At 42.1% G+C, this 14,298-nt stretch overlaps 1 protein-coding gene across 6 annotated transcripts in view; it reads right to left on the reverse strand.

The window, feature by feature from the left end:
* VPS13C (vacuolar protein sorting 13 homolog C) overlaps positions 1–14,298 on the reverse strand; it is a 773,393-nt gene that overhangs the window by 479,571 nt on the left and 279,524 nt on the right. For all 6 annotated transcript variants that reach the window (XM_056572804.1, XM_056572802.1, XM_056572807.1 and 3 more), the window contains 2 exons: positions 13,313–13,461; positions 13,049–13,205 (listed from right to left, as the gene is read on the reverse strand). In XM_056572804.1, coding sequence (XP_056428779.1) covers positions 13,049–13,205; positions 13,313–13,461 — 306 coding nt within the window. The remainder of the gene's footprint in view (positions 1–13,048; positions 13,206–13,312; positions 13,462–14,298) is intronic.

Genomic DNA, 14,298 nt, shown 5'->3' on the forward strand with positions numbered 1-14,298 from the left:
ACCCTGGTCAGAATGAAAACTGCAAAATTAAAACAAACCAAGTATTTTAAAACAAACACAGTAAAAGAAAGTTAGAGAACATCACCCAAAAATTTTTTTTTAAATATGGTTAACATAAAAACTAGATTTAAAACGTAACTGTTCTTAGAATTTTTTTTATTTTTTATTTAATATGGTCTTAAAAAAATAAAAATGTTCCCAATATACTGTATTTAAAAAAATTGTTTGCTAAACATGTTAAAAACTTGTTAAATAAAATGGCCACTAGCGGCCTCTGTCTACAAAATGTTGTCTTTGAACCCTGGTCCTTAGTCTAATCTGTACTTACAATAAAAAATATGGACAGATTTCCTGACGGGGTGGGGAGGGGTGTGAATAACTCCCTGCTCTGCTCACTCCTGGCTTCACTAAACTAAGCGGTGGCAGCTAAACCATGTGAGAGGGTGAAGGGAAAGTCAGACATCTGCAGAATTTACAGAGGACGAGTGATTTTCAGGCACAGTGACCACTAATACAAGGTACAATGAATTGTTGTTATGCACACCCACACTTATGTGTTACTCTATGGGCAAAAAATTATGAATTTATTGTGGACTTGCATCCAATTCTGTTGACATGGTGCGCTCCAGTGCAGGCCATGTGACATGGTGGGGTGCTGGGCCAAAGGAGCAAGTTGTCATGCTACTTAACCTCTTGGGGACACAGGGCAAACAGGTACGCCCTGCACCCCGGTCCTTAAGGGCGCAGGGCGTACCTGTAGGCCCTGTGGATTTCCTGTCCCCGCAGCTCACCAGGTGGGGATCAGACCGGGATGCCTGCTGAAATCGTTCAGCAGGCATCCCGTGCAAAGCCCTGGCGGGGTCCTGAGATCGTAGGGCAATTCAGTCCAGCGATTTGTGACAATTTCGGTTCAATCGGGTCTCCGGTGACCCGGAAAAAAGGGCATTTGGGGCTTTCAGAGACAGCCCCAATAACCCTTACCCAGCAGAAACAACCGACCAATAACTGCTCTGCTGGGCAGTGATCGGGGCTGGCGGAGATTCCTTACCTGTCCAGAGGTTGGCGGGGGGTCCCCTCAGAAGCGGCGGCAGACTATAGCGGCAGCAGTATACAGAAGGTGTTGAGGCCTGTTCGCCTCCTGCTGTTGCATAACTACAACCCCCATCATGAACAGGCTACCAAAGGGCATGCTGGGAATTGTAGTTATGTAACAGCTGGAGGCACAACTACAGCTCCTTTTGGTAGTCTGTGCATGCTGAGGGTTGTAGTTATGCAACAGCTGGAGGCACATTTTTCTATGAAAAAGTGTGCCTCCAGCTGTTGCATAGCTACAACTCCCAGCATGCACGGACAGCTAAAGGGTATGCTGGGAGTTGTAGTAGTGTGCTTTCAGCTGTTGCAGAACTACAACACCCAGCATGCCTTTTGGCTATCAATGCATGCTGAGAGTTGTAGTTTTGCAACAGCTGAAGTCTACCTGTTTGTTATCTAACTCAGTGTTCCGCAACCAGTGTGCCTCCAGCTGTTGCAAAACTACAATTCCCAGCATGCACTGAGAGACCGTACATGCTGGGAAATGTAGTTTTGCAACAGCTGGAGGCACTCTGGCTGCGGAACACAGAGTTTCTGTATTTCGCAACCAGTGTGTCTCCAGCTGTTGCATAACTACAGCTCCAAGCATGTATGGTCTGTCAGTGCATGCTGGGAGTTGTAGTTTTGCAACATCTAGAGGTTTATGTGCAGGGTACATTCACATGGACGGGTTTACAACGAGCTTCCCGCTGCAAGTTTGAGATGCAACAAATTTTCTGCTGCAGCTCAAACTCCCAGTGGGAAACTCGCTGTAAACCCGAGCATGTGTATGTACCCTAAAAACACTACACTACACAAAATAAAAAGTAAAACACTACATAAACACCCTTACACAGTTATCTCCCCCCACCCCCATCAGATAAAAATAAAAAAGGTCTCGTACTGCACTGTTTCCAAAACGGAGCCTCCAGCTTTTTGAAAATCAACCACTCCCAGAAAGGCATGCTTGGAGTTTTGCAACAGCTGGAGGCACCCTGTTTGGGAAACACTGCCATAGGGTATTTTAGTGGTGGAGGCAGGTGTAATGCCTGCATCGGGGTCCAACCCTATGCAAAGCCCTAATTTTATGCAAATCCCTAATTTAGGCCTCAAATGCGCATGGCGCTCTCTCACGTCAAAGCCCTGTTGTATTTCAAGGCAACAGTTTAGTTCCACATATGGGGTATTTCCGTACTCAAGAGAAATTTTGTTATAAATTTGCGGGTCTTTTTCTCCTTTTACCCCTTATGAAAAGGTAAAGTTGGGGTCTACACTTACATGGTTAGTGTACATTTTTTTATTTTTACACTAACATGCTGGAGTTGCCCCATACTTTTAAAGCGTACCCATCAGAGCCTACAATAAAAATAAAAAAAACATTTTTTTAATATACCACTCAGTACCTAATCCTGACCATGTACATCTATTTTTTATGTGTCTAGCACCTTTTTTTTATTACACTTTTAGTTTAGCTCACTAGTCTGCATTCCTCTCAAAAGGTAAGGGGCGTGGCCTCACTGTGCAGGTATCCCAGGCAATACCAGCATTTTCATGTCCGACTTTAGCGAAAATTTGTCAATTACCTGTGGCATGTTAAGGCTCACTATACCACTTGTTATATTTCTTGAGGGGTGTAGTTTCCCATAGTGTGCCATGTGTGTTTTTTTATTATTTTTTTTGCTGTTCTGGCACAACGGGGGCTTCCTAAATGTGACATGCCGCCCAAAAAACATTTCAGCAAAATTCGCTCTCCAAAAGCCAAATGTCGCTCCTTCCCTTTTGAGCCCTCTAGTGCACCCACAGAGCACTTTACATCCACATATGAGGTATTTCCATACTCGAGAGAAATGGGGTTACAAATTTTGGTGGATATTTTCCCCTATTACCCCTAGTGAAAATGAAACATTTCGGGTAACACCAGCAATTTAGTGAAAAAAAAAATCTAAGTTATCATTTTTATTCAAAAGTTTGTCAATCACCTGTTGGGGGGTGTAGTTTCCCAAATAGTGTGCCATGTGGGTAATGTTTTTGCTCTTCTAGCACCAATTAGGGCTTCCGAAATGTAACATGTCCCCCAAAACCATGACAGCAAAATACGCCCTCCAAAATCCCACTGTTGCTCTTTCCCTCTTGAGCCATGTTGTGAGCCCGCAGAGCACTTTACGTCAACATATGAGGTATTGCCATACTCGAGAGAAATTGGGTAACAAGTTTTGGGGGACTTTTTCTCCTTATACCCCTTATAAAAATGAAAAAAAATGGGGCTACATGAACATGTTAGAGTAAACATTTAAGATTTTGACTTTTCTCCTCCACTTTGCTGCTGTTCCTGTGAAATACCTAAAGGGTTAAGAAACTTTCTTAATGTAATTTTTAATACTTTGAGGGGTGCATATAACGGGGTCATTAATGGGGTATTTCTCACATAAAGGCCCCTCAAATCCACTTCAAACTTAACTGGTCCCTGAAAAATTCAGATTTTCAATATTTCGTGACATTTTTAAAATTGCTGCTATACTTTGAAGCCCTCTAATGTCTTCAAAAAGTAAAAACATGTCAACTTTATGATGCCAACATAAAGTAGACCTATTGTATTTGTGAATCAATATATAAAATGTATTTGGTATGTCAATTTTCCTTACAAGCAGCAAGATTCAAAGTTAGAAAAAATGCAACATTTTTCAAATGTTCATGAAATTTGGGGATTTTTCACCAAGAAAGGATGCATGTAACGACAAAAATTTACCACTATGTTAAAGTAGAATATGTCACGAAAAAACAATCTCAGAATCAGAATATAAGGTAAAAGCATCCCAGAGTTATTAATGCATAAAGTGACAGTGGTCAGAAATGCAAAAAAGGGCTCAGTCCTTAAGGTGAAAATGGGGTAAGGGGTTAAGAAACACCCCCAGTCTGCAGCAAAACAGCAGTGAGAGTGAGCAGCACTATAGACAAGAAAAAGTATATCACTTAATAAATTTGCATATTAACATGAGGTATTTTTTTTTTTGTCAACTACTACACCAGCATCAGCATTTTTGTAGATTTTATAGTCATTTTACATTTTGATCATTTTCTGGTTACACAAGGTGCTGATGCAGAAAAACAAGGCATATTTATAATAACATTCAATATTCAAATATTTACTGAGGCAAAAATACATGCACTGCTTAGAAGGGACATTAGGAGGACTTAGAGTTCAGGTATCTAGTGCAAGTACACAAGCAGGGAGAATCAAAGACCATTTTCATCATTGCCAACATCACTGTTTGCAAGCCATTCGAATTCTTTCACTGAATATGGCACTGAGACCTTAGGATTTCGTTTTAAAAGAACTGAACCATAACAGTAGCAAAAGTATTAAAGTCTAATGTAGATCAGCCCTGGATCATCTGTTATATATATTTTTTTTAGTAAGTCTTACAATCCCTTAAGGACGAAGCCCATTTTGACCTTAAGGACCAGGCCAATTTTTGTACTTTAGATTTTTCCTCTTCCCCTTCTAAAAATCATAACGCTTTTAATTTTGCACCTACAGACCCATATGAGGGCTTGTTTTTTGCACCACAAATTGTACTTTGTAATGAATAATCAATCATTTAATAACAATATCTACAGCAAAACCAAAAGAAAATATATATTTGTGGGGTGAAGTTTGAAAAAAAAAAAAAATAACGCCATTTTGTAACTTTTGGGGGCTTCCATTTCTACACAGGTCCATGAGGTTACAAGGATACCCAATTTAGGTACCGTATATGCCGGCGTATAAGACGACCCCCAACTTTTACAGTTAAAATATAGAGCTTGGGATATACTTGCCGTATAAGACTACCCCTTCTACCGCGATGTACAGTACCTTGTAGTTCCCCCCCCATATTAAGTAGGCAGTATAGTTCCCCCACATTAGGTAGGCAGCATGTTCCCCCACAATAGTAGGCAGCTCCCCCACATTAGGTCAGCAGCTCCCCCAGATTAGGTCAGCAGCTCCCCACATTAGGTCAGCAGCTCCCCCCACAATAGTTGGCAGCTCCCCCACATTAGGTCGGCAGCTCCCCCCCCACAATAGTCGGCAGTTCCCCCCACAATAGTAGGCAGCTCCCTCCCCCACAATACAGTAGTAGGCAGCTCCCCCCACATTAGTAGGCAGCTCCCCCCACAGAGATACAACTTCATGCCATATAGAGTGTATGGCTGGAGGCTGTATGTTTGTGTACTGCCCCCCACAGTGTTCCGGTCACCGCTCCTCCGGCCCGGGGTCACAATCTACTGCTATGGCCTATGGACCATAGCAGCAGTCCCGGGACCGGAGGAGCGGTGAACGGAACACTGTAGATTACGCGCCACCGGTCACTCACCAAGCCCAGGCCGGCGCTCGTCCTCCTGCGCCTCTATGGTTGTACGCACAGGACATCACTGACGTCCCGTACGTACATCCATAGACAGGTGGAGAAGCGCAGAAGGACCGGAGGAAGACCGCAGGAGGACCGGAGGAGGACGCACGGCGGCCGGGCGACCCACGGGCATCTTTATGTCCCGAAAAGATTTTCGAGACACAGGGATGTCCGGCATAGGAATACTTATGATTATCTGCCCGGGCCGGCTCCTGTGTGCGGCTGCAGGTGGGGGCCGGCCAGAGCATGTAAAAACAAATTCATGTATACTAAAAACCAGGATGCCTCCAGCTGTTGTGAAACTACAACTACCAGCATGCCCGGACAGCCTTTGCCGGGATATACGCCGGGATATACGTTAGGTTTTATTTTACTACATTAAAAAAAAAGTAATAACTACATGCACCAAAATTAGTATGTTTAGAATTGTCATCTTCTGACCCCTATAACTTTTTCATTTTTCCGCATACGGGGCTATATGAGCGCTCAATTTTTGCACCATGATCGGTACCATTTTTATTTTAATGGACTTTTTTGATCTCCTTTTATTATTTTTTTTTAATGTTATGCGAAGTGATCAAATAAGTTTTGGACTTTGGTGTTTTTTTTTTTACACATATGCCATCGACTGTGTGGTTTAAGTAACCTTATATTTTAATAGCTCGGACATTTACGCACCCGACCATACCACATATGATTATGTTACATTTTATTACATTATTTTATTTAAAAAAATGGAAAAAGTGGGTGATTCAAACTATTATTAACCCCTTAAGGACTGAGGGGTTTTCGGTTTTTGCACTTTTGTTTTTTCCTGCTCACCTTTTAAAAATCATAACCCTTTCAATTTTGCACCTAAAAATCCACATGATGGCTTATTTTTTGCGCAACAAATTCTACTTTGCAGTGACATCAGTCATTTTACCCAAAAATCTACAGCGAAAAGAGAAACAAAATCATTGTGCGACGAAATTGAAGAAAAAACGGCATTTTGTAACTTTTGGGGGCTTCCGTTTCTATGCAGTACATTTTTCAGTAAAAATGACACTGGATCTTTATTCTGTAGGTCCATACGATTAAAATGATACCCTACTTATATAGGTTTGATTTTGTCGCACTTCTGGAAAAAAATCATAACTACATGCACGGAAAATGTATACGTTTAAAATTGTCATCTTCTGACCCCTATAACTTTATTTTTTTCCCACATATGGGGCGGTATGAGGGCTCATTTTTCACGCCGTGATCTGACGTTTTTAGCGGTACCATTTTGTATTGATCGGACTTTTTGATCGCTTTTTATTTATTTTTTCATGATATAAAAAGCGACCAAAAATACGTTATTTTGGACTTTGGAATATTTTTGCACGTACACCATTGACCGTGCGGTTTAATTAATGATATATTTTTAAAGTTCCGACATTTACGCACGCGGCGATACCACATATGTTTATTTTTATTTACACTGTTTTTGTTTTTTTTTTATGGGAAAAGGGGGGTGATTTGAACTTTTATTAGGGAAGGGGTTAAATGACCTTTGTTAACTTTTTTTTCACTTTTATTTTTTTTGCAGTGTTATAGCTTCCATAGGGAGCTATAGCACTGCACACACTGATCTCCTATGCTGATCCCTGCAGAGACATAGCTCTGCACGGATCAGCGAGATAGGGGCTCGATTGCTCAAGCCTGTAGTTCAGGCTTGGAGCAATCAAACCCCGATCGGACGCCGCGGACACAGGTAAGGAGACCTCCGCCTGCGTCCCAGCTGATCGGAACATCGCGATTTTATCGTTTACTTTCGTTTTCAGACACGGCGGTCAACTTTGTTGCCTCGTCTGAAGGGTTAACAGCGCGCAGCACAACGATCTGTGCCGCACCTTGTTAGCCCAGGTTCCCGGCTACGATTAGCAGCCGGGACCGACTTGGTGTGATGCGGGGTCACGGGGTGACCCCGTTTTTAACACCGGGAGCGGGCTCAGGACGTACAGGTAGGAAAGGGGTTAAGGAAGGGGTTAATTCACTTTATTAATTTTGTTTTTTGCTACACTTTTTTTTTTCCTTCTTCTAAAGCGCCTTCTAATGAATTAGACCAGAATCGAACCAGAAGGGAACAAAAGGTAGCAACACTTTAAAATCATCTAAGTAGATATTAATTTTAAAAAAATAAACATGCTCACAGTCCTTGTCTACATCATTGTTCTTTGTCTTCATAACTATCCCCCACCCATTTTCCCAGTGAACTCTATCCACATCAGTCCATCTCTCTTTGTCACACCCATGTATTGCTCACCATCATGAATTACCCTAAATCATCTCATTCCATGGTACAGCACAAAAGTCGCTCTGACCAGTCACTTAAATGGGCACTCTCATTAAAACTAATTTTTGCTATTGCACTCCTTATGGTAAATAAAAAATATTTCTAATATACTTTGGTTAAAAAAAATGAATGTTTTATTTGTGCTTACAAAAGCTCAAGAGCACATTTTCCCCCATCTTATACACAGACTTAGGACCGAAGCCCAAACACCGGAAGTGCAGCCTGGAGTGCTGAGGGGGGTGTGTCCAGCCAACAGCATATGGCAGTTAAGTGTGAGAGGAGCTATGATTGGATGAGGCTGGACACACCCACTCAGCACTCCAGGCTGCACTTCCTGTGTTTTGACTTTGGTCCAAAGTCTGTGTATGAGTTGGGGGAAAATGTGCTCTTGACCTTTTTAACCCCTTAAGGACAAAGGACGTACCGGTACGTCCTTGGTCCTGCTTTCCTGATATAACGCGGGGTTACACGGTAACCCCGCATCATATCACGGCGGGCCCGGCGTCATAGTGAAGCCGGGACACGCCTCTAATAGCGCGCAGCGCCGATCGCGGCGCCACGCGCTAATAACCCTTTAGCCGCGCGCTCAGAGCTGAGCCGCGCGGCTGAAAGCGAAAGTTGCCGGTTAACTCAGTGGGCTGTTTGGGATGGCCGCGGCGAAATCGCGGCATACCGAACAGCTTACAGGACAGCGGGAGGGCCCCTACCTGCCTCCTCACTGTCCGATCGCCGAATGACTGCTCAGTGCCTGAGATCCAGGCATGAGCAGTCATGCGGCAGAATCGTCGATCACTGGTTTCCTATGAGAAACCAGTGATCAATGATGAAGATCAGTGTGTGCAGTGTTATAGGTCCCTATGGGACCTATAACACTGCAGAAAAAAAGTGAAAAAAAAAAAAAAAGTGAATAAAGATCATTTAACTCCTCCCCTATTAAAAGTTTGAATCACCCCCCTTTTCCCATCAAAAAAAACACAGTGTAAATAAAAATAAACATGTATGGTATCACCGCGTGCGGAAATGTCCAAATTATAAAAATATATCATTAATTAAACCGCTCGGTCAATGGCGTGCGCGCAAAAAAATTCCAAAGTCCAAAATAGTGCATTTTTGGTCACTTTTTATATCATTTAAAAATGAATAAGTCCTATCAATGCAAAAATGGTACCGTTAAAAACTTCAGATCACGGCGCAAAAAATGAGTCCTCATACCGCCCCATACACGGAAAAATAAAAAAGTTATAGAGGTCAGAAGATGACAATTTTAAACATATTAATTTTCCAGCATGTAGTTATGATTTTTTCCAGAAGTCCGACAAAATCAAACCTATATAAGTAGGGTATCATTTTAATCGTATGGACCTACAGAATAAAGATAATGTGTCATTTTTACCGAAAAATGTACTACGTAGAAACGGAAGCCCCAAAAAGTTACAAAACAGCGTTTTTTTTTTCAATTTTGTCGCACAATGATTTTTTTTTTTCCGTTTCACCGTACATTTTTGGGCAAAATGACTGACGTCATTACAAAGTAGAATTGGTGGCACAAAAAATAAGCCATCATATGGATTTTTAGGTGCAAAATTGAAAGAGTTATGATTTTTTAAAGTGAAATGCAAAAACGGAAAAAAACCCGGTCCTTAAGGGGTTAAGCACAAATAAAACATAGAAAACTTCACTTTTTTTAACCAAAGTATATTAGAAATATTTTTTATTTACTATAAGGAGTGCAATAGCAAAAATTAATTTTAATGAGAGTTCCCCTTTAACCATCAGCTCTCCCCCTTTATTCTCCTTTTAGCTGCTGGGGACATCACTCCTAACCCAGGCCCACCTTCCACTAATATATTTTTTAGCTTTACCTGCCTCTTACAGGACCCCTTCAAACTTTGTTAAGATTCTCCGTCTCCCTTCTCCTGTCCCTCTTATTTACTTTAACTGTGCCCTCCTAAACTCTTGTTCTGTATGTAACAAACTCACCTAGATTCATGACTGATTTATCACTAATTCTCTTAACAAGCTGGCTCTTACAGAAACATGGGTACAATCTTCCGACACTGCTTTCCCCACTTTTCCTATACTCCCAGATCCGACACCAGGCATGGTGGAGGAGTTGGGGTGCTTCTCTCCCCCAATTCACTTTCCAGGCAATTCCTCTATTGAGGCCCATTTTCTCTCAAAGTGGTCATCTATCGACATCCTGGTACACCTCAAATGTTTCTTGATCATTTTACTAATCAGGCTCTATCACAAGCTAAGGCTACTTTCACACTGCCGTTGTGAACCACCCTTAACGGATCCATTAGGCTTTTTTGGCCTTTAACGGCTGTTATTGGGATGGTTCACAACGGGCACCGCCGGGTCCCGACGGATCCTATTGATGGGGATCCGATGTTCTAATGGGGTCCGATGTTTTAGAGGAGTATATCGAGAGAAAAAGACGGTGCATGCACTATTTTTATCCCGTTATACTCCTGTTTTACAACGGCCAGTGTACTGTCGCGTCACAGTGTGAAGGTAGCCCACATTTGTAGGCTGGGCTCTAGGTGTGCTGAACACCTGTGGAGGAAAACTAAGACTTCATCAGACTATCTACACTATTAATTTATACTAAAGTCCTATTAATCTGCTCTTCACCTCGCCAAACAAACATATTTCTGCTCCATCATCTCCATTCTCTCTAACAACCCAAAAACGACTTTTCAACAGATTTATCACACTACTTAGGCCAAAAAAGCAGATGCCAATCACTGATCTCTGTGCTGAAGACCTAGTCTCATACTTTAAAACAAAAATAGATGACATTTGTAATGAAATACTCTCCCAGTCCCCAAAACATTCTGATCCAATTCCTGGCCAAACTTCCTCCAGTACCCTCTTTATGGTGATGACACAAAGCTCTATACCTCTGCACGTAACATAACCCCTGCACCCCTACAAAATAAAATGGACTGTCTCTCTGCTGTCTCAAACATCATGTCCTCCTTATATCAGAAACTAAACCTTTCTAAAACTGAACTTCTGGTATTTTCTCAATCGACTGATGTAACTAAACCTGACATTTCAATCTCTGTGTGTGGTTTTGGTAATACCATAACTCCCAGGCAGAAAGCTTACTGTCTTGGAGTTACACTAGACTCTGAACTTTTTTTCACTCCCTATATTCAATCCCTTTCACATTCATGTCCCCTGCTCCTCAAAAACTTCTCCAAAATCCACTAGTTTCTCACTATTGAAACTGCTAAAACTCTTATTATTGCTTTGATTACCTCCCAACTTGACTATTGTAACTCTTTACAATTTGGTCTTCCCTTCTCTAAAATCTTCCCTCTCCAGTCCATCCTCTATGCCACAGCCAGACTCATCTTCCCCTCTAGCCATTACACTGATGCCTCCCCACCTGTGTCAGTCACTTAACTGGTTACCTATTCAGTGCAGAATCGAGTACAAAATCCTCAGTCTCACTCACAAAGTCCTCTACAATTCTGCACCTCCCTACATCTCCTCCCTCACCTCTGTCTACCTTCTTACACGTTCTCTCTGTTCTGCTAATGATCTAAAACTTACATCTTCTATAATCCAAACCTCTCACTCCAGTCTCCAAGACTTTGCTCATGCTGCACCAGTTCTCTGGAATGCGATTCCCTGAACCATCAGACTTAACCCCAATGTCCAGTTTTAAACGTGCCCTAAAGACATGTCTTCAAGCAGGCCTATAACATTCCCTAATTGGCCTCCACTATTTCCACTTTGCATCTTTTGATATCTCTGGGTCTTGGAAATATCAAAAGCTACATATTTAGCAGCCTCCCCCTACTCTCTATGTACTCTAGACATTTGGAGATTAGCTAGTGACTGGTTCACTCTCCTTTATGTAATCATCCCTACTTATAAAATATGGCTGGGCCACTGTATCAATAAAGCACTTTATGCCTTTTGTCTCAACCCCATTCCTCATAGTCTGGGCTTGGCTAATCGGCCCAGGTAGTGCACAGTGCTGCTCAAGAAGTTGGGATGTGGCTGGTACATAATTGTTGGTGTTTGGGGCCCGTGAGTTGCTAGCTGCCAAAGTCTGCATTGGACTTGCGCTCTGCCAGTTGAGCTAGATTGACAAAAAAAAAGTTATATACACCCGATAGTCTACCTAACTTAATGTTTTATTTATAAAGCTTATTAGTAATTTATGAAAAATAACTACCATATATATATATATATATATATATATATATATATATATATATATATATACCCGAATATAAGCCGAGGCCCCTAATTTCACCCCAAAATCCCAGGAAAAGTTATTGACTCGGGTATAAGCCTAGAGTGGGAAATACATCATCCAGATACTCGTCATTAACACCCTCATCATCATCACCCTGTCATCATCCCCCCTTCATCATCACCGCCTGTCATCATCCGCTTATCATCCCACACCCTCCCTTTCATCATCCCCTTGTCATCATCCCACACCCCCCCCTTCATCATCCCCTTGTCATCATCCCACACCCCCCCTTCATCATCCCCTTGTCATCATCCCACACCCCCCCTTTCATCAGCCCCTTGTCATCATCCCACACCCCCTGCTTCATCATCCCCTTATCATACACCCCCCCTTCATAATCCCACACCCCCCCTCCTTCATCATCCCATCATCCCCTTGTCATCATCACCACGTCATCAGCCCCCCCCCCCCCCCTCCCCTTCATCATCACCGCTTGTCAATGTCTTATACAGTGGTCTTCAACCTGCAGACCTCCAGATGTTTCAAAAATACATCTCCCAGCAAGCCCGGGCAGCCATTAGCTGGGAGTTGTAGTTTTGAAACCTCTGGAGGTCCGCAGGTTGAAGACCACTGCGGCCTTCGACATCATCCAGCCCCCCCACCCTCTCACCCACTTTAGCTTTGTACTCACCTCCACTCGGCGGGACGTTAGGGTGCGCTGGTCTGGTGCAAGACTGTCCGGTGGGGAGGTCGACCAGTGGGATAGTTGTTCCGGGCTGTCGGGGGGCCTCTTCTCCGCACTTCGGCCCCGGAATAGTCATGTTGCCTTGACGACGACGCACAGGGACGTTCATTAGCAACGTCCCTCTACGTCGTCGTCAAGGCAATGCCTCTATTCCGGGCCCGAAGCACGGAGAAGAGGCCCCCGGAAAAATCGTGCTGAAAAATTCGGCTTATACTCGAGTATATACGGTAATATAAAAATACCTACAGCCAAAAATAAAGCTTGGTAAGAAGAATATATAAGTAATATATGCAGTTTACCTGAAACATCATAGTAGTCTAGCGTTATTTTCTTTAGGTATGACACAACACTGAGGTCATAGGTCTTCACACAGGCTTCAGTACCCAACTGCTGTATCCGGAAATTAAGGACTGTATTCTCCTGCTCCTCTCGCTGCTTAGTAAGCTCAAGTGTTACCTATTTGGTAAAAGTTTCAAGTATTTAAAACCAGGAGCACTTTCTGTTCTGTTCAATGAGTAAGAAAAGAAAGTAATATTTAACATCTTTATAAATGTTATACTTACTTCTTTTATTTCAAACTTGAGTTGAAGATCAGTGAGTTCCTCAAGGCTGGTTTCTTCAGCTGGAGTGGGTTTATTAGTTTCTGTGGCAACTTTCAGAGGTAATTTTCTGGAAACATCAGCTGTTGCATCAAAGAATTCTTCATCTGAGTCTAAAAGAAAATAATACAGTAAGAACATTTCTGCAGTACTTTTACACCAGAAAGCTTCCTCCTAGGAGTAGTTTCATAATTAAACACAATTTGCACTAAATACTTTGCCAGTGCCAAAATAGCTTAGTGTAAGTTATAAAGCATATGCTTGCAAGGGAAGCAATGTTACACTGTCAGCTACAGTATGTGCAGGAACCTTATATGTTATAACAAGCTTGTGTGCTATGCATTTTGAACAATTAAGTACCCAGGATCTCACCATTCGTGATGGCCAATACCTAAAGGGTGGTTCCAAGGAGTTTCTCTTGTCTTCTGAGGTAATTCATGGATTTAAAAAGGCTATTGTGCATTTTGCTTTTATACCTGTGTTGGTGATGCAAGAAAAATGAAAATGTACTGCATGGGGGTCTAAGGACAATTTCACTTTGTGATCAGCTAATTGTTAAGAGAACCTTAACAAGATATTGTCCAAAGCAAAAATAAAGAAAAAAACACACACATAATCAATTTTCCTTTTTAAAGATACAAACAGGGCCAATTCCTCAAGAAGCCAAGTTACTAACCAATATGTTTTGAAAGGATGGGATACAATTTTGAGTACACAAAACAAAATCAAAAACACAAAGAAATTCTACAAACTCCAAGCAGGATCTGTCCTTGCAGTAATATTAAAACCAGAGAATGGGAGCTAAAGGGCAATATAACACAAATCTTCCCTGGATTTGGGGCTGGTAAATTCGGGATACCATAGTTTGTCACCTTATGAGGAATTTTTTTTTTGACCTTTCACATTGCATTGATGTCACACACCAATAGCTTAAACTATTTTATTAAGGT

Source organism: Hyla sarda, chromosome 4 (genome assembly GCF_029499605.1).
Source record: "Hyla sarda isolate aHylSar1 chromosome 4, aHylSar1.hap1, whole genome shotgun sequence".
Lineage (NCBI taxonomy): Eukaryota > Metazoa > Chordata > Amphibia > Anura > Hylidae > Hyla > Hyla sarda.